General features: G+C 46.8%; 2 protein-coding genes across 3 annotated transcripts in view; one reads left to right on the forward strand and one right to left on the reverse strand.

Annotated features, from left to right (window-relative positions):
• Nucleotides 1-352: 352 nt before the first annotated feature.
• SAXO2 (stabilizer of axonemal microtubules 2) lies at nt 353-19,054 on the reverse strand. Its single transcript, XM_039216863.1, has 4 exons — nt 18,961-19,054; nt 16,122-16,301; nt 10,490-10,692; nt 353-2,781 (listed from the first exon to the last, which is right to left on the reverse strand). Exons 1-4 carry the CDS (start codon nt 18,996-18,998, stop codon nt 1,838-1,840), a joined length of 1,365 nt encoding a protein of 454 aa, XP_039072794.1. The 5' UTR covers nt 18,999-19,054; the 3' UTR covers nt 353-1,837.
• Nucleotides 19,055-19,222: 168 nt separating this feature from the next.
• EFL1 (elongation factor like GTPase 1) overlaps nt 19,223-24,627 on the forward strand; it is a 100,037-nt gene continuing 94,632 nt past the window's right edge. The window contains exons 1-4 of one of the 2 annotated variants that reach the window (XM_039216841.1): nt 19,223-19,277; nt 20,019-20,128; nt 22,289-22,356; nt 23,945-24,029. In XM_039216841.1, the coding sequence (XP_039072772.1) occupies nt 20,038-20,128; nt 22,289-22,356; nt 23,945-24,029 (244 nt within the window). In that variant the 5' untranslated portion in view covers nt 19,223-19,277; nt 20,019-20,037. Of the gene's footprint in view, nt 19,278-19,487; nt 19,607-20,018; nt 20,129-22,288; nt 22,357-23,944; nt 24,030-24,627 lie in introns of those variants that run through there. The other variant, XM_039216850.1, reaches the window with a different exon arrangement.

Raw genomic sequence — 24,627 nt, forward strand, 5'->3', positions numbered from 1 at the left:
TGGGTGTTGGGCCACGGGGAGATGCCATCATTCATCGCTGTGGCCTGGCCCGAGTCACGTTGCCGCGGGAAACCCCAGGATATGGGGAGCCTTTGTCCAGGGAAGAGACCACCCCCGTCAGATCACAGAGGAATTTGAATGCCCAGCATCAGAAAACGGGCCAGGATGAGAGTGCTATCATATCTTCTAATTCTTCATTTTGAGTATATAATTGTGTTTTCTATTAAAAAGATAAGAACGTCTGGTTACATACAGGTTAACCTAGATAAGAGCATGTTAAAAAGGTCTCTTTTCCAGAGAAAATTTTGTGCAGAAATGATTTCATGAAAATGCATTTTATTAATTGATGCTTTATTAATGTTGCATATAGAATTCTACATGTCATAGTGTTCACTGATAAATACAAACGGACATACAAGCTACTCTCCAATAAACATTTTGACCCAATATTGGTGAACTTATTCTCAATTAAGCACATAATGTGAAAGAATTCTAAGGCTATAAAAGGCTTTATATAGATTTATTTGTGATAAAATAAATCATACTCTCCGCTAATGCAATCGTTTGCCAAAGAAAAAATAAAAACAACAGTTTAATTCATTAGGAAATTTGTAGCATTTATAAGTGCAATATTTGCTTTCTGCTTTACTCACTGACATCATTCTTTCCCTCCCTTCTTAGCGCTTAGCTCGCACTGGAGAAGAAGGACATAATTATGCCCCAGACCGAGCCCCCCAGACCTGAACCACGACTCCAGGCATGGCAATTAGGTACGTCATTACCTGGGGTCACCCTGAAATTCTTCAGAGCTCTTGGCCATTCCTAAAACTATTCGAAAACATAGTGTTTTCCTTCCCATAAACACTGTCTTTCAAACCGCGGGATTCCCCCAGACCAAGCTCTCCGTGCTCCATAACAAGTTCTCAGGCGCCTGAGGACAAGACTCAGAAATCTTACTACTCATGAGCTCAAAGCAAATTCGGTCATTTTACAATCCTTGCCTCAGGCCAGAAAGTGAGTGTTGAGTAGGTAATGACCCTCGTTTGGAAAAGGAGAAAACAGGTTCAAAAAAGAGGTTAAGGGACTTACTGACCATCTCGGACACTTGCTTGGCACTTTTACTTTCGGGTTACGATGAATCATCTGCTCTGATGCTCAAAACAGAACGTTGGTGAGCTGAGCAGAGCAAATGTCTTTTTACACGTGGGGACGCTGGGGCTCAGAGATACCCATCATCGGCCTGCGTTGGCACAAACAGCAGCTGATGTCAGTGGAACCCGAACTCAGAGCCTTTATTCCCCGCGCACTGCGGCCCCTCTTACGAACCTGAGTGTGTGAGGAGCGGGGCAGTCGCCCTCGACCCCACCAACCGCAGCGCAGGCAGGGTGTGCACGCACTGACTGAGGTCTGAGATGAAGACCGTTGTCCCGGACGAGGAATCCACCCGTCGTGGTCAGAGGTGTGCTGGACAGTTCCAGTGTGCTTGCCACGTGATAACCAGGTTGTGAGTAACCATGAAATTGCTGTAATTAAAAGCCTAAGTATAAAGGATAATAGAGACAAGCGACCAAACGGTAGGTTGGGAATCAAGAGAGTTCAGATACGAATGTCCATTATTCAATTTTCAGAGTAGCACAAAGAACAATCTTGGTAAGAGATCAATACAAAATGGATTTGAAGGGCCTTCTTTCCTACCATTAATTTTCCAATTTTCCTGTTTAAAAATGTAAAATGATTTGTTTTACCCCTCCCGTAAATGATTTTCACTATAAAAAATTGGCTTTGCCCTTCGAGAACCAATTATCCCATTAGCTTCCTTTTAAACATGGTTTGGTGATCAGAAGGCCTCCACCGTGGGTGTGATCTTGCGGAAGAATCGATGACCTCGAGAATTTGTACTTTCAAAGATATAACCTGGAGGAGAGGGGAAGCTAGCGGGGCAGATTTCCTGTTTCTTCGGGGTGTACTCCAGAGAGTACATGGTAGTGTCGTCAAACGGAGCAGAGCTCTTCCTTGTAGCGCACGCAGGTTTGCAGCTCTCTGTTGGATTGAGCTCATGTGGCACATAGTGAGACCTGAAAGTGGTCCAACCATCAAATTTTCCAGATGGGTTGGGGATCTGCTGCTGCCTCTTAATAAGTCCTTGGCGACAGCTTTCCCAGGCTGGAAAATCTTCCTTCGTGGTGCTTTTTCCTTGAAAAGGAAAATTATTATTTCTTCTCTGAGAAACCGGCCTGATGGGAACACCACATTTGGTCTGATAGGGAATGTAGTCAAGATGGCTTGTGCTGTTTAACTGCATGGGACCCGTGGGAGGGACGTACTCTGGTGTTTTCTTGAGTGCAGGTGGTGGGATTTCCCATGGTTGGAAGCTTTCGCGGAATTCGGTGCTTCCTTCAAAAGGAGCATTTTGGGTCACTCTGGTGTACGCAGGTCTGCAAAGTTTCGCGGATTCGCCAGCAAGGCCCTGAAAGTCATACCGGTGAGTTGTGAGATCCTCAAAGCGTTGGGTGGTTGGCTTGTACACCTCTCGTGGTCTTGCAAACTTGAATTCCAGCTGATAAGGTACATAGTCAAGGCGATGACTTGTATCACCATTAAAAGGGATGGTAGAACGTTTGACCACAGGGCTGGGTTTAAAGCTTTGCCTCGGCTGTATCTCCTGAGGAACGTAATCATCCTGAAATGTAGTTGAATTTCCAAATTTCACAGTAGGGGGATGATAAGTTTGTTCTGGTTTACAAAGGTCCATTTTCTGAATGTCCCAAGTTCTATAATCATCTTGAAAATAAAAAAGAGAGCATTTTAAAATACTGAAGAAAACAACCGTCTTCTAAGAATCATGGCCTACTCCTCTCATTGCCAAATGTCCTTCCACTTCCTTCAGAAATATGGACAAATCGAGTATGAAGTTGCTCAGATTCTCCTGGGTTTTTTTTTTTTCTTTTTTAAAATTTTTTAATGTTTTATTTATTTCTGAGAGAGAGGGAGACAGCGTGAGCAGGGGAGGGTCAGAGAGAGAGGGAGATACAGAATCTGAAACAGGCTCCAGGCTCTGAGCTGGCAGTCAGCACAGAGCCCGACGCGGGGCTCGAACCCACGAACTGTGAGATCATGAACCTGAGCCGAAGTCGAATGCTTAGCCGACTGAGCCACCCAGGCGCCCCATGGTTTGTTTTTTTCTTCTTCCTGTCCACCTTCCTCTTCTATCACCCCACTTTAGTACATATAACTTTCTACTTCTAGACTTATCTGAATACACAACAAGGGAATGCAATATCTGAACTGAATTGTTGATAGTTTTTGGAAGCCTGTGTTTTGGGTAAAGGCAGAGTTTAGGAGATTATGGCTGTGTTTACCAGGAACTGGTTGGGATTTTCACTCCACCTCAAGAAATGCTAAGGGAAACCATAAAATCTAGGGATTAACATAAAATCAAAGGCCTTGATGTGTGGGCAAAAGCGATGTGGGTATTATTCCTTGGTTTTGGAGGGACTCCTCAAAGGAGAGAGAATTTCAATTCCATTATACTCTAGGAACGGGACTCCCTGAGCAAAGATACAGAATGACTTGCACTATCCCAGAAAATTCATTGACTTCAACTTTAACGTCTCAGAAAATGGACTTCCGGGCATTCCTCAAAGATAGGGAGTCATCTGGAGGCCAAAGGCCTGAAATGACTGCTTTCAAACATGTCAGAAATTGCATGTAGAATTAACAAGTGAACATCAGAACATGAGATTTAGCGTTAAACACCTTCATTCTGCTTCTTGCTGCCTACCTAGACCATGGATGGGAAACTGAAGTACTTGTATTTCACTTGAGGGGTATTTAGTTTTTCTAGATAAGGAAGGTAGAAAGATAAGAAATATTGTGGAATTGGCTTCACCCAAAAAGATGTACACTGAAGACTAATTTATAAAAGACAGAAGTTATATAAGATAATGTATTAGAGTCTAGACTAAAGTCCATACAATGTCTATTAGAAAGGCCAAAACTCAAATGCTTCTTATGTGGATACCTCCTCTGAAGAGAAAAATTCCTCATTCACAGACATTTCTGCCACAATGGCCAAGTTCTGAACCAAATGATTACTTCCACCTCATCAAGTGCTGGTGTTTGGGTGGCATTGGACGCCTGGCCTGAGCGCAGATCATCTTTAGGCTAGTAGGGATCTACAAAAGCCTGGCAAGGAGAGACGTGGTGGGTAAGCAATTCTTGTTCTTGTGAACCTGAATTTGAAAACGTGAAGCCAGATAAAAGCAGGAGATGAATCTAAAAGGATGCCGAAAGTAGAATCGGAGAGCCACGGTAAGCTGAAGACTTCAAAATCCACCTGTAGGGCAACGGAATTGATAAATAGGCAGAGGAGCCCAGGTAGTAGAGTGGCAGTCAGAGCAGATGCATGCAGAGAAGTGAAGATGCTGTGATCGAAACCATGGGGCTCTTGCAGAGAGGGAGGGAGGGAGCCGCTCTTCCCTCAAGCTTCCTCTGTACCCGATAGCTTTCCACTACGAGTTCACAGGAAGCCTTACCACAAACTCGCTTTTTCTTGAGGCACCATGAAGGAATCTCTGTTGTTTGTAACCTAAAGTATAAAATTATAACACCGTCTTTCAGAAACTAGAAGGAAATCATAGAAACCAGAAGGTCAATAGTTCTGCCTTGATGCCTAAGTGACTGAGGAAAAGATGTTAATTTCATAAAAGAAACTAAAGAGGAGAACATTTCTCCCTTACTGAACGAGCTTCAGTTTTCAAAAAGGAGGCAAGAATTTGGAGGCCGAAACACAAGATTTGACAGCACACATTACTGTGAATATCAACTGCAGATAACTGCAGAAAATTGATTTTCCTTTTATACATAGGCCTATGGTCATATGCATGGGATATTGATTATTTGTTCATTCTGGAGTATTTATTAATAACCTTCTGGCCACACCTTTAAGACATCATAATCTGTATCAATATCATCTGTTTTTAGTGTCTTATGACACTGATAGAAAGGACAAACGTAGTGCCATGCATATCTAACAATGCAGTCTGGCCATTTGGCAACTGCGGTATTGCCCTGGTGAGATAAGGGCAATTCTGTTTCCTCTGCTCATTCTTTTGATTTCTAGCCACTGAAGTCTAGTTAGCAAGTCTGCTCTCTTGTGAACAGCATTAAGTCCAAGAGGTGCCCACGCCATGAACATTTGTATGCACAGCCCCATCCCCATCCTTATATGGTGAGCTGTTCTAGGTTCCTCTTTGAGGACAAAAGTCTTGAGTTGCACATTCTAGTTGTTTTCCTGGGTGCTTTGGAACCTGTTCCCTGTGGTATCTTATGGCACCAAGGACTTGGAAACAACTTTAAGAAATCCAGGGAGCTCCATCCTGAGCATTCCTGACTCAATCTGTATTTTGTCAAACAATTCCCATGGTTTTACTACTACCTGGAAGCTGATGACTTCCAGAGGTGAATCTCCATTCCAGACTTTCCTTCAAACACCAAACCCACATATGTATTTTCCTACTAGATATCTCTGTTTCAAGAGGTAAACTGAAACTTAGTATGTTGGAACTGAAAAATCTTTAAGTGTTAATTGAAATTTTATTTCATTTACATTTAATGTCATGGTCTAGTTAAGTTTAAGTTGACTATATTGCTCTTTGCTTTTGATTGTTCCCATGTGTCCTTTGTTCCCTTACCCTTATTTTCTGCCTTCTTTTAGATAAAGGGTCTTTTTATTATTCCACTTTCTCCATTAGCATTTTAACTTTCCATATTTTTAGAATAAAAGTGCATTTTTGTCCTAGCAGGGGATCTTTTTGGCCTACTTGGACTTAAAATGATATTTTTACCACTTCTAGAACAGTGGAAGAAACTTTCAACAGCTTAATGCCATTTACACCTTCCTGCTGTCTTTTGTGCTATATTTTACTTTCATATTTATATAAAGATGCATAATATAATTATTACTGTGACTTTGAGAGGTGAATATTGTCTTATATTTACCCACATAGTTACCCTTCCCATGTATTTCATTCCTTCCTGGATTTCATGCTACTCTCTGGGATCATTTTCCCTCAACTCAAAGAAATTCCTTTACCACTTGTTATAGTATGGATCTGTTACTAACAAATTCTTTGGGGTTTTTGTTGTTGTTTTCCAAAAACATTTTTATTTTGCCGTATTTTTTGAAGGATATTTTCACCAGACATAAAAATCTGGGATTCACTGGGTTTAAAGTTCTAGGTTCTTTTCTTCCTTCCAACACTTTAAAGATGTCATCGCATTATCTTCTGGCTTTCATAGCTTCAGATGAAAAGCTAGGTATATTTCTGATTTTCCTTTTTGTAAATAATGTGTCATTTTTCTCTTGCTACTTTTTGAGAATTCATCTTCACTTCGTTTTCAGAAATTTGAGGATAGTTGCCCAGCTGTGGTGTTCTTTGTATTGATCTATTTGGGGATTTGTTGAGCTCCTTGAATCTGTGGCTTGGTTCTTCATCAATTTTGGAAATCTCTTTACCATCTCTCCAAGTATTTGCTGATTCTTCATAGGTCTCATATTTTATCAAGTGCTGGATGTCACATAGAATAAAGCCATAGGCATTAAAATCAATGTTATTTTCAACAGGAGAAAGCTTCCTTTTTCCAGTGTTAGGCAGATCACCTTGATCCAATCAGGAATTGAGCTAGGTTGGTGCTAGGAGGCACTTTTAGTTAGTCATGGTCTTCCTCTAGATACAAATGTGTCAAGGATAAGAACTGTGGTGTATTTGTGGTAAAGCCCTCGTTCTGTGGGACTTTGTCTCCTAAGCACCTACTACCAGGTGCAACCGTGGGATACTTCTGTGGGATCTCCCTGCCCCGGCCTGCTAGCCCACCTTGCTCCCTAAACGCTCTGCAAACACCCCTCAAGGAAAACCAGCCATACGTCCGGAGGGCGTATAGATTCCAACTTGTCAGCTGAAGCCCACGTGTCAGGGGCTCCACTGGCTTCCCTCCCCCAGCAGAGCCTTTCTGCTTATGCCACGCCCAGTCTTCAGCCTTGGCCTGGGTTTGACAGGTGCTCCCAGGGAAGTGCACAGCTCTCTTAGTTCACCTAGGAAGACGTCCTCCGTCTCTGGAACTTTTAGTTCTTTCCTTCCACGGCTGTCAAATGCCGTGAAAAATGATTTTTACAGTTTAAAAAATGTACACATATTGTTGCAGTGGAAATGATAGCTGTCTGCCATTTACAATATCCTACCTGGAAGCAGAGCTCACCCATTTTTAGCAGCTGTGAGAAAAATGTTGAGCTCCTCAGTCTGGTAATCAAGGCTTCCCAGTCTGATCTCAACCTACGTTTATAGAATTATGCCCCAATCTCTCAATTCCTGAAATCCTCTGGTGTTTACCAAATGGTCATTTCATTTTTCTGGCTCCATGCAGTTTTGCTCATTTCACCCTGGTTTTTGTGATATCCTTCCCTTTCCTATAGATCGATACTTACGCATCTCTGATAGGTTCCCAGGCTGGCCTGCAGTGTGATCTTGCTCAGTCTAAACTTTTGAAGCATGAGTTGTTCCATCCATGTTCTAGTGAATTATCCTCCTCCCTAGTGATGTCACATACATTTTTTAAGTTTATTTTGAGAGAGAGAGAGAGAGAGAGCACACACGCCCACACGTATGAGCGGGAGGGGGCAGAGGGAGGGGGCAGAGAGAGAAGAATCCCAAGCAGGTTCTAGGCTCTGTGGTGTCAAAACAGAGCCCAATGCAGGGCTTGAACTCATGAACCGTAAGATCATGACCTGAGACAAGATCAAGAGTCGGACGCTCAGCCGACTGAGCTACCCACACACCCCAATAACACATATTGTTTATTTCTACTACGGCTACTTAATTTTTGTGCTACTACTGCTTTTTTTTCCCCCTCAACCATAAAGTTTCTACTTGTCAACCACTATGCTTGAATCAGATCTCTGTTTTCCCTACAGTGGCCAGCACAGAGCAGAGTAATCCTTAAAACATTTAGCAAATCAAACCCTGGCCTATTTTCATCATGTTTTAATATGAATGACCTAAGCTGAGGCTGCTGGGGGCAGATACATTTCTAAGAGTAACCTGTCTTATAGAAGTACATCTCCAGAGCCTAGATGTTACCCTTCCCGCCACCACCCCACAGGGTTTTTTCTTCCTTTCTCTTTAATGTATCCCAGTTCTGTCTTTCCTCTGTTCTCTGGTTCTTGGTGATTAGTGACAGGGTCTCTCCTCATTGTGATTTCCTGTCAGCTATACACCTGTCCTCAAATAGGTTTCTATAAATCCTGCAGTACAATCATCACACAGAGTGATGAGCTCTGCCTTGGCCCTTAATATTTAGTGTCTCATGCTCCCATGCCTGGAAATACAAAGCTAACCTCTCCTCACTAGGGAAGATGGGAAGTGAGAAAACCAGAGGGACCTCAGGAATCCTCAACACTGGATTATGGGGGTGGAAGTATGGAAATCTATAGGAAGCCCAGGTAATGAGAAGCTAGAACTAGTGTGTGTGTGTGTGTGTGTGTGTGTGTGTGTGTGTGTTATGTGTAATAGTCACAGCATCAGGGAATATCAATATTAGTGGTATTTTTCAATAGATCTTATAGGGAAAAAAAAAAGAAACTCTACCATGGTTGTTAAAAGACCCAGTCATTTTCATCAAGGACCTTCTATATCACCTTGTTATGCAGGACATGACCTCCTCTGCATACAAGTAAATTCAGATCTGCAATTGCTGGATGCTGTATTACATTATAACAATATACTTGTTTATCATATGCATTGTCTTAAACCTTTGCTCCTTGAGTGGCATCTTATATGATCACAGCTCAAAAGACAGAAAGCACATTTCTCCTGACCTCCCTATACATAGATCATAAAGAACTGATAACAGATACCTCCTTACCCAGTGAACTAGTGAGGGTGATATTTAAAGAAAACATAGACATCAGCTCTTGCCTATTTAACTGTAAACTGTTGTTTTCATTGTGGAAGACATCACTTTTACAAAGGGGTTTTATATGAGGATGTACCATTCAGCTATATCACATAACTAATGAAAAGGGTGTCAACTTAAATATGCAATTTAACAACATGCATTATACTTTAATATGCATTATCAACAAAAAATATAGAAATGATATGTACTAATAACAAGTTAGCCTTTAAAAACAAAATCCCCATTCCCCCAAAGCAATAGAATATTTTAAAATCAATTGATTTTTGGAAAGAAACTAGCCATACACTGTCCAGCCCCCTGCTCTTCCAAGTCAGCGGCCGACAGAGAGAAGGGATCATCACACTTCTCTCAGGCTGGGAGCCTTAGAGGAGTCGCTTCCTTAAGTGATGGGCCAACGTTGTCACTGGATGGATACGTTGATTTCATTCTTAGTTCAGTATCAGGGAGCATCTGGTCCCAGATCTAAGCTTTATTCTTTTTTTTTTTTTTAATTTTTAAATGTTTTTACTTATTTTTGAGAGAGAGAGAGAGAAAACACAAGCAGAGGAGCAGCAGAAAGAGAGGGAGACACAGAATCTGAAGCAGCTCCAGGCTCTGAGCTGTCAGCACAGAGCCCGATGTGGGGCTCGAACCCACAAACCATGAGATCGTGACCTGAGCCAGGGTTGGACGCTTAACCGACTGAGCCACCCAGGCGCCCCGATCTTAGCTTTACTCTTCGATCTAGCCCTTATCACTATAAAGGGAATATCTGGTTCTCCATCTGCTAGTTCTTTTGCTTTGTCAGTTGGTTCCGAACTTAAATGGTGAAGGGCGTTGCTCTTTACTTGACCTTCTCAAAGACTCCTGGACACTCAGTAGAGTTTCAGCTCATTCTGGAAAGGTAGGAAAGGAGCAGCACCAGCTAACCATGGCACAATGTGACAAGGAGGACATCATGCTTGTTCCCTGGCAGCCTTTGCTCTTACACTTGACCCTTGAGCAACACAGGGGTTATGGGCACTGACCCCCTCCACAGTCAAAACTCTGCATCTAACTTTGACTCCCAAAACTACTAATGGCCTACTGTTGGCCGGAAACCTTAACAGCAGCATACACAGTCGATGTATATTTTGTATGTTACGTGTATTCTATGCTGTGCTCTTACCATGAAGTAAGCCGGAGAAAAGAAAATGTGATTGAGAGAATCTTAAGGAAGAGATAGTAGATTTGCAGGGCGGGGCTGTATTTATGGAGAAGAATCCACATATACGTGGACCTGGGTCAACTGTATATGTTTTTAGACGGAGAACGTGAATTAAGTGGCTAAATTTGGAAAGAAATCCAGGTCTTTTAACTCTCAGTCAGGCAAACGGTCTTTTTTCGCTATACAATACTACTTTGACCAAAGCAAAAAAAAAAAAGTTCTCCTAAGTGGTGGGAGCTAAGTTTGGCCAACACACCAAGTTATGATTTGATGTTAGATGGAAGTGAGTTTTAGTATTTTTGGCTCCTTCACTTTTGAAATGCAAATTACCTTTATAGGTTGGGACCGTGTCCAACTTTCCTTGTTTAACTTGCTGCCTCTCCAGAGGCCGGACGATGGCCACAGGCTGCGCTTTGTAAGAATTGAAATCCCGTTTGTAGGTAGTGCCAAGATCAATCTCCCCCTGTTTTGGTTTATATTCTTCTGGTACGTGGCGAGGCTGTTTGACTATTTCGTAAGGACGATAATCTGATCTGAAACATAAATTTGTAACATAACCTCACAAGTTCTTAATTAGAAATAATCATTATCTCAATGCAGTATTGAAAGTTTCAAGGTTTTTTTCATTTGAAAAGTCTCAGGAGATATTAAAATGGTGACAGTTGATAAACTACTTTAGAGAAATGATTTGATTCCTTCATGTCCTATCCAGTGATGAAATATGTTAAGAAAAAATAGGTCATAAGTCCCAGTTTTCGAAACATCATTACGATGGACCTTCAGTTGATTGACTCTTACATAAATAAGATCTTAAAGTAACTGATTTTTTTTTCTAACCTAGAAGGAAATTTTAGGATTTAATGAATCTAAAAAAATTTTTTACATAGATCCCGTGTCAAAACCCTTATTCGTCCTACTTAAAGATTAAGCTTTTTGGGCATGCTTCCTTCTTACTGACGTCATGCGGTCTTCCCGCTTAGTACTGAGTCATCAGTTAAATAGATAATTAATAGCTGGACTCTGGCCTTCAGACATAAACCACATTCACAGCATGGATGTGATTCTTCCTCATCTTTGGGTCCCGCAGAAGTCCTTGCCATGGACGGGAGGTGTGTGGCCACGCTGGGCATCACAGAACCTCATGGGGCAGAAGGACGGCAGACGCTGGGGTTGGCGGTGGGGAGGGGAAAACGACAGACCCAGTGTGACCAGACCGCCTGGGCCCGCATCCTCACTGGGTCCTTCACGCGATGCATGACTTTGGACAACTCAGCCCACTTGTGTCCCAGGTGCCTGCCACATAAAATAGGCCAGTCTTGCCGCCCACCTCAACAGGGTTATTTTAGGACTGGCACGTCTACAGGCGTGCGCGCACATGTTTGCGAGAGCTTGCCGCACAGTGAGGGCTATATGGGAGCCACTGCTATTATTACCACGAGTCTTCAAAATCACTTCTTTCTCTTCTAGACTCTCCTGTGACACTCATTTTATTTGTTTAAACGTCTTGTTTAATCACTACCTTGTGTGTGTCCATAAGCAAAACACTCACTGAACCCCTTCTACTCATGATACAATCCCTTAGACTTGCTAAGCCCTCCTTCCCAGCCCCCATCACCTACCTTGGGCTGCAGTCCACACTCACTTCCCCAGGGGCTGCCTGCAATTCTGGTCCTCACTTACCTGCTGGGCCCCATTGCCCACTCTCTCTACTTCCTGCCTTCCTCAGGGGCTCTCCTCCTCCTCTCAGGGCTCAGCCATCGCAGGCTGGGGGGTCCTCACACCTGGGCCTGCACACCCTCCCCTCCCACCTGCCGCTGCCCCCCAGCCCGGCGCCCCTGCCCCCACAGCTGCAGGCACTACCTGTGCAGAAATGATGCAGCTATGAGCTCAGCCCCTCCTCTGCAGGGCCCCTCGGATATGCACCCCAACACTCAGCGTGACCCCAATCACACGGGCTACTTGCCCCCAAGGAGCCTGGCCTCCCTCTGCTCATTCCCTGTTTCCTGAAAGGCATCACGGCCCCCGGAGCCAGAGCCACACAGTCAGTAGGAAGCCCAGGACTCCCACCATCTCCATAAGACCCAAGCTTTCCCAATACCTTAGTCAAGCCAATTAGCTTCCCTCCCCTCTTTTCTCACTTGCACCCAAAGTAGTCTTTTCACTTGTAAATGTGATCAGGTCAGTCCCGCCCCCATCCCCCTTGCTGACCCCCCTTCCCCACCCCCTCAAAATACTAACCCCTGGAAGAGAAGAAACTTTCAGTGGCTTCCTATGGCTCAAAGGGCACATCAAAAACTGAAGGTGGCCCAGAGGCCCCTGTGGCTTCCTCCGCCAGCCAGCCTTCCCAGCAGCCTTCGCTGCTCCCACCTGCTGTGGGGGAGGCCTTCCTCAGGAACTGGCCTCTCTCCCGGCCCCTGCCTTCCCCAGGCCACACTTCCTTACCTACTTAATCCAGTCAGTTGCTTCACACCTCTCAGGATTTAGCTCATTCTTCTCTTTTCCCTGATAAAGTCAAAGCTTTTATTCTGGCTCAAGTCACCTTGGGCCCATCCTTCACAGATGTGACCACTGCTGCCATTCTGTACTTCTTCCTAGTGAGGTATTGCTACCTTCGCTGGACTGACCGCAATCTGTGAGCACAGAGCCCAGGACCGGGACCCCGTGCTCACCGCTGTGTGCGGGGGGCTTAGCACAGGGCCTGACACTTAACAAATGCTTACTAAGTATTATTTAGTGGATAAATAGTAGAAATCACATACCTCTTATTAAGACATCTGAGTTGTTCTCTGCTCTTCCCAAATACCAGCTAGAGGGGAGCAGGCTAAAACGCAGTCAGGCAACGGAAGGAAAGGGGAGAGGACAGAGAGAAAGCGTAGAAGTCTTAGTTGCTCTAGTTAGATTAGCTAAGCGTTAGAAAGTAGACCTCCAAACCCAAAGCAACTTTCTACGGAGAAGTAGTTATGGGGGGTAAATACATTCCTAGTCACCGGTGGCCCCCATGGGACATGTCCGTAACCGTATTCAGAGGGAGCTTCCTAGCTGCTCTGGCAGTCATGCAGCTGCGACGTCGTACAAAGTATCAAACATCTGAGAGCCGAGTCTACACCTCTGCTCCTTACAGTCCCGTCCTGTGTTACAGAAAGTACAGAATGACGCTTCTGTTTGTGCAGGTCCATCATCTGGAGCTCCTTGGTTGACATAGTCAACACGAGGGCGTGAAGGACGGGTTCTACAGCCCAGCATATGGCTCTTGGAAATACTACTATTCCCAAGTCAAGGTACCAAGAAAGGATCCAATGTTTTACGAGGTGTAGAGATGATGATTTAAAAAAAATGGAAATTTTAGTTTCATGGGCACATTCAGAGCTTTTGGCAGCTGGGATATTTTTGTTTTCTTTCTTTTGTTTTTCTGTTTGGTTGGTTCATTGGCTGGTTGTTTGGTTTTTACCATTAAGGGATACTTGAACAAGTCAACGGACAAACCCAGAATTATGAAGCAATTGCCTTTTTAAAGGAAGGGATGGCATGGGGCGCCTGCGTGGCTCAGTCAGCTAAGTGTCTGACTCTTGGTTTCGACTCAGGTCATGATCTCATGGTTCATGGGTTTGAGCCCCACATCAGGCGCTACACTGATGACGTGGAGCCTTGCTTGAGATTCTTTCTCCCTCTCTCTCTGCCCTTCCCCCCAACTCCTGCTCTCTAAATAAATACATAAAAACTCAAAGACATGGCAGGGTATACTTTCCCAATTTTAACATTCAGAACTAGTTAAGTGCAAAATCTTTATTTGACAAATATGCATATTGTGAAATTTATTTCAGGTCTCTTATGAATCATCAAGGTGTCAAGGAAGAATCTTAAGGGGAAGAAAAAGGAGCACTATTCCTATTTGCTCTCTGTCAACCACTTGTTCATTTCTTCACCTCCTTTTCTATAATTATATCTTGTTCATTCATCTGAGTTTGTGTTCTTTGACTGCCATTCCCACAAGGCTGTAAGTAACACCGGGCCCACGTCACACCCAGGGACGCTGTGGTGCTTGACCCACTGCCCTGAATCTATGGCAGTAGACTGAGCCGCAGTGCTGGTTAAAAATGCAGATTCCTGGGATCTATCGTCTCAGGTGGAACCCCGGAAACTGCAGTTTTAACCCGTCTGGATGATTCCAAAGCACACCATATCTGAGGACTATGGAAGATTTTCAAATCTGTGGAAGAGCCACACGTCTACAGAAGCGAAGCGCAATCACCGAAGCTCTCCTGCCAGGGCTGGCCCAGGTGTTAGAGGGACAAGAACGGGACTAAAAGTCTGAAGGTTTCCACCTTTGCTCATGCAGGTAGAATGCGCTCTCTCTAAAATAAGAAAATGGGTAACACTGCAAATTAAAGTTGTTATGGAGCAGTTTTAAAGCCCCAAATTATAGAAATCTGATGTGTGTGTTCCTTGAAAATAGGAACCTCTGTTTATTGACTTTTATGCTTAACACCCAAGATTGTGCCTTGAATATGGTGTGCTCATTAACAGAATAAAGACGAGAATGAACTCACTGACAAAGATACAAAACAACGTTTTTAAGAAAGTGCTAACTAAGTCCAAGGTGCCTCGGTGGCTCAGTTGGTTGTGTGTCCGACTCTTGATTTTGGCTCAGGTCACGGTCTCACGGTTTGTGGGATCAAGCCCCGCACTGGGTTCTGTGCTGCCGGCACGGAACCTGCTTGGGATTCTCTCTCCCTCTCTCTCTCTGCCCCTCCCTGACTCATGCACTTTCTGTGAGAAAAATAAATTAACTTAAAAACAACAACAACTAAGTCCCAGTGGAAAGTGTAGGGCCAGGGAGGCTTCTTTTTGTCTCTGCAACACTGAGCAAACATTGAGTGCCTGCTGTGTGCTAGCAGGCATCCTACTAGGTTTCTGGAAACTATGCTAAGATGAGAATAGACACAGTTCCTGCCTGCGTGGGCCTCTCAAGTGGAGTTAATGATAAAGAAATAAGATGCATTGAGGGCTCCCGTAGGGGACTCTTACCTGGCCTGAAAGCTGGGGACAGTGTCAGAGTGACAACTAGGTTGAGATGCACAGGTTAAGTGGGCATTAACTGGGGTAAGAGGGAGGGAAATTTCCAGGCAAGTAAAACAATATACTGGAAGGCTCTGCGGCAAGGGAGAACCTGGGATCTTTCAAGAAATGAAGAATGTCCTGTGGGATGTGGGTATAAAGGAACACAGTGAAAATAAATTAGAGAAGCAAGTACAGACCAAACCATGACGGGATTTGGGTAAATATTAAATAAAATAAGAAAGTAGAAGTATTTTAAGCAAGGAAGTGATAGGATTAAAACTGCATTTTATTTTTTAAAATTGTTTATGTTTATTTATTTTTGAGAGAGAGAGAGAGAGAGAGAGAGCGTGAGCAGGGGAGGGGCAGGGAGCGAGGGAGACACAGAATCTGAAGCAGCTCCAGGCTCTGAGCTGTCAGCACAGAGCCCAACATGGGGCTCGAACTCATGAACTGTGAGATCATGACCTGAGCTGGAGTCAGATGCTTAACCAACTGAGCCACCCCCCGGTGCCCCAAGAACTGCATTTTACAGAGATCATGCCTGCAGAGTAAAGTACAGGAAACAGATCAGAGAAGTAAAAACCAGAGGAGAGCTAAAAAACCGGAAGCTATTGCATTCTTCTAGCTGGAAGGGAGACCTTGGAAAGGAGCAGATATTAGAAGAGATTTTAAGTGGTTAAAACAATAAAACTTTTTGTTTCCCCTTTTCCTTCTCACTTTTTGCCATTCTAACTTAATTCTCATCTTTCTGTTTTTCTCAAGTTGCGATTTGACTAGTTCCTTGCTTCTGGTGCTGCTTCAACCTCAATCAACTTAATAGTTCAATTTAAAGAATTAAACAACTTTATTAAGCCCGGAAGAGTTGGAGAAAAATAAGGAAAGCAAATAGTTTCTTAATATTTACTTAAATGTCGTTATTCCTTCCATTTTACCACGGCCTGCTCGAAATTCTTGCTTGGGCTTAAGACTCGGAGGTGGAGGAACGTTGCCGTACGTAGGATATTTTTCCACATATTCAGTTGTGGGGCAAGGTATGCCAGAGGCTTCATAAATCCTTGTGGCTCCATGTGGACAGTGATGGCGCCTGTGCAAACACAAATCAACTGAAAGATTATTTCAGCTTTCAAAAATATTCCATATAATTGCATCTTAATCTGAGACCTTCGATAAACACAGAATCTCTAGATTTAAAAAAAGCTTTACTCATGCACACAAACACACACACACAAAATCTGTTTATTCTGCGATGCTGTTTACAAAAACAATGAATAAATTATGGTAGATCCTTCATGGTGGAACAAATTACGTTATTTCCTCTGACAACAATTTAGAATGTCTTTTTAAAAAAGAAAAATTTAATGTTTCTTTATTTTTGAGAGAGACAGAGCATGAGTGGGGGAGGGGCAGAGAGAGGGAGACATGGAATCCAAAGCAGGCTCCAGGCTGCGAGCTGTCAGCACAGAGCCAGATGTGGGGCTCAAACTCACCAACAGTGAGATCATGACCTGAGCTGAAGTCAGACGCTTAACCAGCTGAGCCACCTCGAAGCCCCTAGAGTGTCTTCTTTATACTAAGAGGCTGAGAAGCTAACAAGCGCATTTCCCAAGCCCCCTGCAGGCAGGCTCCTCGCGGTTTAGCTTTCACCTGTTGGGTGGACTCTGCTGACGTTCTGACTCAGGGAGCACTCCCCAGGGAGAGAGGCTTGCACGCTGGTGGTGGAGGCACAGACAGACTGCAGCCCGTGGGTGTCAGGCACGTTCTGGTTGGCAAGGTGGCCTCCTGGGTGGCAGCGTGGGCCGGAAGGAGTGGCTCTGCAGCCCACCACTCTGTTTCTGTCCCCTGGCTGTCAGCCGGGGCAGCAGCTCCCTTGGCAGCCCAGTTCTGAGGTGAGATTTTTTTTTTGGGGGGGGGGGAATTTCTCCTGAAAAGCTTATTTTGAAAATGGTTTCTCCCATTCTTCCAATGATTCTGTGAGTTATATATACTCCTTAATAAATTCTTTTATGCCTAGATTAGGCAATAGTAGATTATATTGTTGGTAACTAAGAGCCCTGACCAATATATCATACGGGCTAATAGCAGGTAGTTGTTAAAGAGAATAGGGTTGATCTGTAGGCGTGGCCATTGCCAGATGCGGAGATTGTAAACAGTGAAAAAGTGGGTCGCAGAACAGTATGTATAATACGCTCCGTTTCTCTCTTTCCTTTTAAAGAATGTAAAAACAAGTCTTAAAGAACATTTATTATTTGTGGGAACTAGGATGATGAGTTTCACTAGATCCTAGATGTTTTGCCTTGCATGTTCACACTGTGCCTCATGTACATTCATTTCATAATCAGGAAAAGAAAAAAGATAAAGCTCTTAACAAGACAAACAGAAAAATCCAAGCAAACCAAAAAAAGAAAATCCCAGAGTTCTGAACTAGGAGGTCAGTTTCTCAGGTCTGATGCCATTTGGGGCTCTGGACTACGTTCCAAGCCCCAGGAAGGTTGGGTTGGAAGAAAATGCACATGCTCTGTGCATGAGTCAGAACTGGCGAGGGTACCTAGACCCGGTGAACCCCGGGGGAGAACGTAGGAAAGATCAACTGCTTTGCGTGGAGGTTGCTGGACAGCAGAGGAACTGCAGCGCCTAAGAGCGGAGGGGTGGTGTCACAGGCTATTCCAGAAAATTCAAAGTCAGACGAGTAGGAGTCGAGAGATTCAAGATGATTGGCTGGCGGTGGAAACTTCCGGAAAGTCCTAAAGTGATTTAGTACCACACACGGTCTCTTGGAAAAATCAGGGACAGGGTACGTAGGTCATGCATAGAGGTTCTTACACAGGTGCACTGAGTTACAAGAATCAAGTCCAAGCTCTGGAATTTCTCCTTGTTCTTAGTTTTATTTCCCGTCCAAGACATACATTCACATTGTAACAAAACAAACAAAGAAATGCTGAAGAGTTTATAAGTGAAAGGAGAAGCCTGTTGTCCTAATGTTTCCAATCTCTAGAAACAACCTTCTGACCATCTCTGCTTTTTACTTTTTCTGGAGGCTACCTCGCTTTTTCGTTTTCTTTTCTTTCTTTCTTTTTTAACGAGCTTTTAACATCTTCATGTATCCGCTTAGATTTACTAACTTTCAAATCCAAAGAGATGAGAAAGACTCCACTCACTCCCTGTTACATGGTCACTCATTCATTCCACGGAATCCACGTGCTCACGCTTCTTTAGCAAACAGGCATCTAATCCGTGGGGCCAACAGTGGCCCCGAGGAGGAAGACTGTGTTCGCAGCGGGCGGGAGCTTGTCAGGCAGGGCCCACGGCCCAATTCTGGGATTCGGGGGGCGCTGCGCCCTTCTGGGGGGCCAGGTCCCTACGGGGCACCGCTCGCAGGGGAATGGCGCTACGGTCAGGCTGGGGTGGAAGGCCGGGGATGGGAGAAAGCTGATGGGCTTGCACACAGTCCTATTCCTGTTCCCTCCTTCCCCCCAAGATGTTGGGGGCACCCACTCTCCCGGCGGGATCTGATCCGGGCACCAGCGGCCTCGGGACCCGCCGCGCCCGCGCACACGCCTCCTCCGCGCAGCCCGCCGGCCTTCAGGGCGCACCCGGCCAGGGAGTCTAAGAGCGGGGCTGCTTCACGCGCGAGCCGGCTGGTGCGACGCGGGGAAGGGGAGGCGGTGCGGCCGCCGCCTCCGCGTTCCGCCCCTGCGGGGGGCGGCCACCCCGGGGTGCGCGCCGCCACGCTGCCCGTTCCTTACCCGCAGGTGCAGATCTGACACAGACACCGGCTCCTCATGCTCGCGGCGGGCAGCCGCTGCCGCTCGGCCGCTCGGCGCCCGCAGCTTCTGCCCGGCCCGCGGCGTCCGCGGTCGCCAGGGCAACAGCGCGGCCCGGGAGACCGACGCGGAGCCGGCTTCCGGCGGCGTCAGCGGCGCGCGGGTCAGAGGTCGTGCGCCCGCCAGCCCCGCCCCCGGCGTGCGCGCGCGTCCGGGGCCGCGGGGCAGTCGGCGCCGGCGACGCGCGTGGTGCGGCGGGGCCGGGGGCCGAGCGGGGCCGCGCCGGGCGGCCGCAGCCGGTGAGTGCGGGCCCGCGCTGGCGGCCGGCGTCCTCCTCGGCCGGCGGCGGGCGCTGGCGGGGTGCGGGGGTCGGGGGCCCGGGAGCGGCGCGGCCGTGGGGTCCCCCCGGGGCCGCCGCCTCCCAGAGGGTGGGGACCCGCGATGCCGGGGACCGCGAACGCGGGGCCCCGGGGAGGAGAAGGGAAAGTGGACGGGGGTGGGGAGGGGCTCTTCCTTTTCATCTGAGACCGAGGGGAGACTTCAGGGCACCTGTCGGGCGAGTGAGCTTGCGCCCCGAAACTTTGTTGGGGCTCGGAAGGCGGCCGTGGAGCCGGCGCTTTGGTGTCGGGTGAGAGCGAGAGGGAGTGCGGGAACCCGGGGCTGGGAGACGGGCCCGGGGCCCAAGGGACGGGTGTGGGCGCCTCCCCTCCCTCCCTCCCGGAGACGCGCATTACCCGCGTCGGGGCCGCCTCTGGGTGCCGCCGCCCCATGAGCTGCGTGACTGCTCGCGGCGGTCCCGTCCCGGAAGGGTGAGGCACCTGCGTCCCGCAGGCGTGGTGGGTGGGGCCTCGGCCCGGAGGCTCGGGGGGACTTGGGCCTGGCCGGGTGCATCCCTTCAGCGGGCGTTCACCGGGCTCCCAGGTTAAGGGACCGGGGAGTCTTGTCCATTCCCAGCGTTAGCGGCGGGCGGGGTGGGGCGGGGGGAGTTAGGCTTTGACGCTTAGCCCGTGTGCCGTTTGTAAAACATTCCCAATTGTCAGTCCCAGGAGAGAAGCGACCATGGTGCTCAGCAGTCGGGAAAAGATGATCCAGCTTCAGAAGAACACTGCCAACATCAGGAATATCTGCGTTCTGGCCCACGTGGACCATGGTAAGACTCCCTTCTACACGGCTTGTTTTCCTCATTAAGGGGGCGTGTCTGCACACGTGTCAGAGCCACCGTGGGGACAGCGGGTGGGACCCGTGCCCGCTGAGAAGCAAGTTCCTTTACAAGTGTGAGGACAGCGGCGCCGGCCATGAGAGCGTTCGAAATGAACACGGCAACCTGGTGATTAGCGTTCTTCCGGACGGTGTATTTCATTGTTGTTGTTGTTTTTTAAAGGAGAACTGGAGTTTTTTGTTAAAATAAGCGTTTCTGAAATGGCTTTGTGATCTAGAAAAGTCTCCAGTCCCGACATAATGTCTTCAGAGCCAGTGTGATGTGATTCTCTTTGACTCGTCAGGTGTTTCTCGACTGTCTGCTAAATTCAGGGGGTTTTGCTGTGTGTCGCAGAGGTAGAAACTGAGCACTAGGGCACCAGGGGAGGCCTGGGGCGCTGTGGGGTTGAGGCCGCACAGGTGAGAGGCGAAGAGTGGACCCTGCGGGTGGGGAGAGCTGGAGGACCCGGGCGGCCGGGACGGGTTGAGAGGCTTCACAGCGTAAGTGGTATTAAGGGGGACCCTTGAAAGGGGGCTCCGGGTGGCAGATGGGGACACACCTTCCAAGTGGGAGCAGTGTCAGCCGGGAAGAAGGACGTGTACAGGAGCCGGGAAGGGCAGAGGTGGCCAGTGGGTGTGGCCGTGCTGCTGGCAGGTCCTGTTCTCTCACTGCAGCATCGCAGCATCACTTCCTGCGGAGCCCGCTGCTCTCCCTTTCACGCCCCTTCCTCGTGCAGGGAGCGCACAGGCTGATAGGAGTAGGGGTGCTGGGGGAGGAAGAGCTCTGGCCTTTGTGAGTGTTCTTTCTTTAATATTTTTTTTTGTTTACTTTTGAGACAGAGAGAGACAGAGCACAAACAGGGGAGGGGCAGAGAGAGGGAGACATAGAATCCCAAGACAGGCTCCTGGCTCTGAGCTGGCTGTCAGCACAGAGCCCGACGTGGGGCTTGAACCCACGAACCGAACCGTGAGATCATGACCTGAGCCGAAGTCAGACGCTTAACCGACTGAGCCCCCTAGGCGCTCCCGTGAGCGTTCTTTAAACACAGCCATCTGTTGGTACCACTTCCCGGTGTGTAGACTTGGTAGAATCTTGCGTGGAACTAAGTGTGTGCTGGCGAGACTTGTCACGGAGGCATGTGTTAGGATCTGGGTGGCGTCTGCGGTGCGGCCGGCGGCCTCCACAGGTGTGCTCGCGGTCGGGGACGTGGGTAGGTTTCCTGGGCTGCCTTGCTCCTAAGCATTTTTTTTAAGACAGTGTAACTGGCAGGTGCCAGCTCAGGCCGTCCTTCGGGAGATGGGGCAGGTTACATTCTGTTGTCCCTCGGTGACGGCGTGGGCCACATGCCGTCCAGAGGCGGATGTGAGTGCTCTGCCGTCAGGTTGTCATTCTGAGCCACCGAGAGCTCCACTGTGGCACGGCCACCGTTCGGGCGACTGTCAGAGAATGAGAGAATGAATGTAGTAAGTACCATAAACTTGATCGAGTCCTCACGTGGTTTGGGAACTCCAGGAGCGCTGCGTGTCACACGTTCTGTCCTCTGGCTGGAGAGTCTGCGTTTTACTCTGTCAGTTAGGCTTCAGTTAAAAAAAAAAAAAAAAGTTGCTTGACGACTTTTCAGGTGAGGGTGATGAGACCCACGGGGTTGGAGCTACAGATTGGCAGCCTCCAGAGCGCTAGCTGTGTCCTCAGGTGACACTCTGTGCAGATAAACTCTTTTTTTTTTTTTAATTTTTTTAAATGTTGATTTATTTTTGAGAGAGAGAGCACAAGTGTGTGGGGGGGAGGGGAGAGGGGGACAGAGGATCCAAATCAGGGTCTGAGCTGTCAGCGCAGCGGCCTCTGCAGGGCTTGAACCCATGAACCAAGATCATACCTGAGCCACAGTCGGGTGCTTAACTGACTGAGCCCCCCGGGGGCGCCACCGATAAACTCTTTCAGATGCTTATAAACTCAGATGCTTATTATGTGTCAGCTTCAGTCAGTACAGGTCAATGGGAAATCTTTGCTTAACCAGTTCTTATGGTCAGAAGTTAATTCTTTAGATACGATACATCATCCTTCCTTTTTAGAAAAAGAAATAGATTTGAATTAATATTGTTATCTTAACAGGAAAAACTACTCTGGCCGACTGTCTTATCTCTAGCAATGGGATCATCTCCAGCCGCCTGGCTGGCAAGGTATGTTGTTATATTTGATAAATGCTCGTTGCCTTTCAGTAAGCAGCGGCTGTCCACCGTGTGATGTGTTCTTAGTCACCCAGGAGGAGTGGAAAGCCCAGGGGATGCGTGTAAGAAGCAGCTCATCAATTTAGCAAGATAAAATCGACGTGGAGAAAAAGTTATTTTATATTTCTTTATAGTAATATTTTATAAATGCAGAAATGGGTATTTGTAACAAGTCCAGCAAGAGCCTGGCCCAGCTGTGGATGATCCCACGGAGGACGAGTGTGTGGTTTGGGGAGGAGGGAGAAGCCGCCAGGTGGGGGAACAAAGTGCAAAGTGGACGACGGAGATGAGGTCTGATTGTGTACCATGCTCGGTTTGAGGGAAGCATTTGCCTAGAGGCTACTGGGAGAGGAAGAGCCCTGGTGGAGAGAATGTGTCTGATTCTAGAAGAATTTGAAGGCTAACTCAAGTCTGAGGGTCATGATGAAAATAGCATTTTAGGAAATGAAAGAGATGTTTGTTTCTAGCTGTGAGTGTGAGGTCCTGGAATGATTTACTTGCAGTAGAAGAATAGAGAAGTTCCTTCCCTTGATGAGTTTCGGAAAAGATCAGTGGAGGTGACCACAGAGCTGGTATCTCCAACCTGTGGGGAAAGGACTAGTCTCTGCAGACGGTGTCCTTGGACAGTGGTTATGAATGTGGAAGATAAACAAAGTTGGACCTCTGCTTCATACCACACACAGAAATCAGCACGTAATTGAAATACTTGTATGTGAGAGGCAAAATTATAGAACTTTAGAAAATAATATAGGTCAGTACTCTGTGACCTTAAGAGAAGATTTCTTACATGAGATGAAGAAGTACATACCACTGTGTAAGTTTGATCAACTCAAGTACATTAAAACTAAGAACATCTGTTTATCAGGAGATACCATAAAAACAGTGAAGAGACAAGCTCGGCAACTGGGAGAAAATAACAGCACCTAATTGACAAAGGTCTAGTATTCAGGGACTGTAAGTAACTTCTGTCCAGAACAGAACACACCCGTAATATAACCATTAAAACAGTGGACAAAAATCTTGAACAAGAAACTCCCGAAAGAGGAATGCCACACGGCCAGTGCGGTAAACTAGAAGGACACTCAACCCCGTTTATAATCGGAGAAATTTAAATTAAAAAAATATTATTTGTCATCATCATTATCAATATATTGATCATGGGAAGAAGAGTGAAGGCTCCTCATGCTTCTAGAGGTTTCGGTCTTTGCCCAGACTTTGCCAGACAGCCTGGGACAGGGAGAGAAGGGCTCTGTCTGGGTGAGTGGAAGGACCCCCCATGCTGCCTCCTGTGAATTAGAAGGCACAGCATCGCGGGGAGGGCGTGCGGAACCAGAATGTGCTCGGAGCGTGGAGCTGTCTCTTGGGGTGTCTGTTCTCGTCCCTGTGACATCTTACTTCCTCAGCCCCTCCCTACATCAAAAAAAGATCTGAAGGGCTTTTAGTTTAAAACTTACGTGTTTAAAGCAAAAGTCCAACTCAGACGGTTCTAACGTGAACATTTCCCTGGGAAGTAAGGGTGTGCATGTTTGCATTTTCACAGTTAAGATACATGGACAGCAGAGAAGACGAGCAGGTTCGGGGGATCACCATGAAGTCGAGCGCCATCTCACTGCGCTACGCCAAAGGTAACTCAGCCCGTGCTTTAGAAAAAAAGTTTGTTTCTTCGGTGTCTTCTTCTCTTTCCAGATGAAGTGTGTGCCTCAGTTTCCTTGCTTTCTCCTGCACAAACTGCATTCTGGCCTCCGATGGTCTGATGGGAGTCAGGCCGTCCACACTCGGGTGCAGATGGGGACCTGTGACAGGCGTGAGGGCCCCGTCCCCCCGGGTGACAGTACGGGTTTCTCCCGGGAAGGTCACGGGGCCTTAGCCTTCCGTTGCCTGGCTGCATCCTTTTTCTGTCCTGCGATCTGGGTATTGGGTTTAAGAGTCTTATTTACTTGGCTGGGTTGCTATGTTCGTTACAGCTTGCTCCCCCCTAGATCGGGATGTCATTTTAACAGTAATACTTACAGGAATTGATGTGAGAGAGATAGTCATACAAATTCTTGAGATACATTCACCAAAGAGCCTGTATTAGTAAAATTAATAATAATATTCATGCCAACAGCCTTCACGTCTGCGTTTAGAGAATGGCCAAGTAAACCGATACCTCCATGCTGTGAAATGCATGGAGCTGTTCAGACAACTCTTTGATCTGTATGCGATCACGTAGGAAAAATATGT

This window comes from Hyaena hyaena, unplaced genomic scaffold, assembly GCF_003009895.1.
Source record: "Hyaena hyaena isolate Hyena2069 unplaced genomic scaffold, ASM300989v1 scaffold_13, whole genome shotgun sequence".
Lineage (NCBI taxonomy): Eukaryota > Metazoa > Chordata > Mammalia > Carnivora > Hyaenidae > Hyaena > Hyaena hyaena.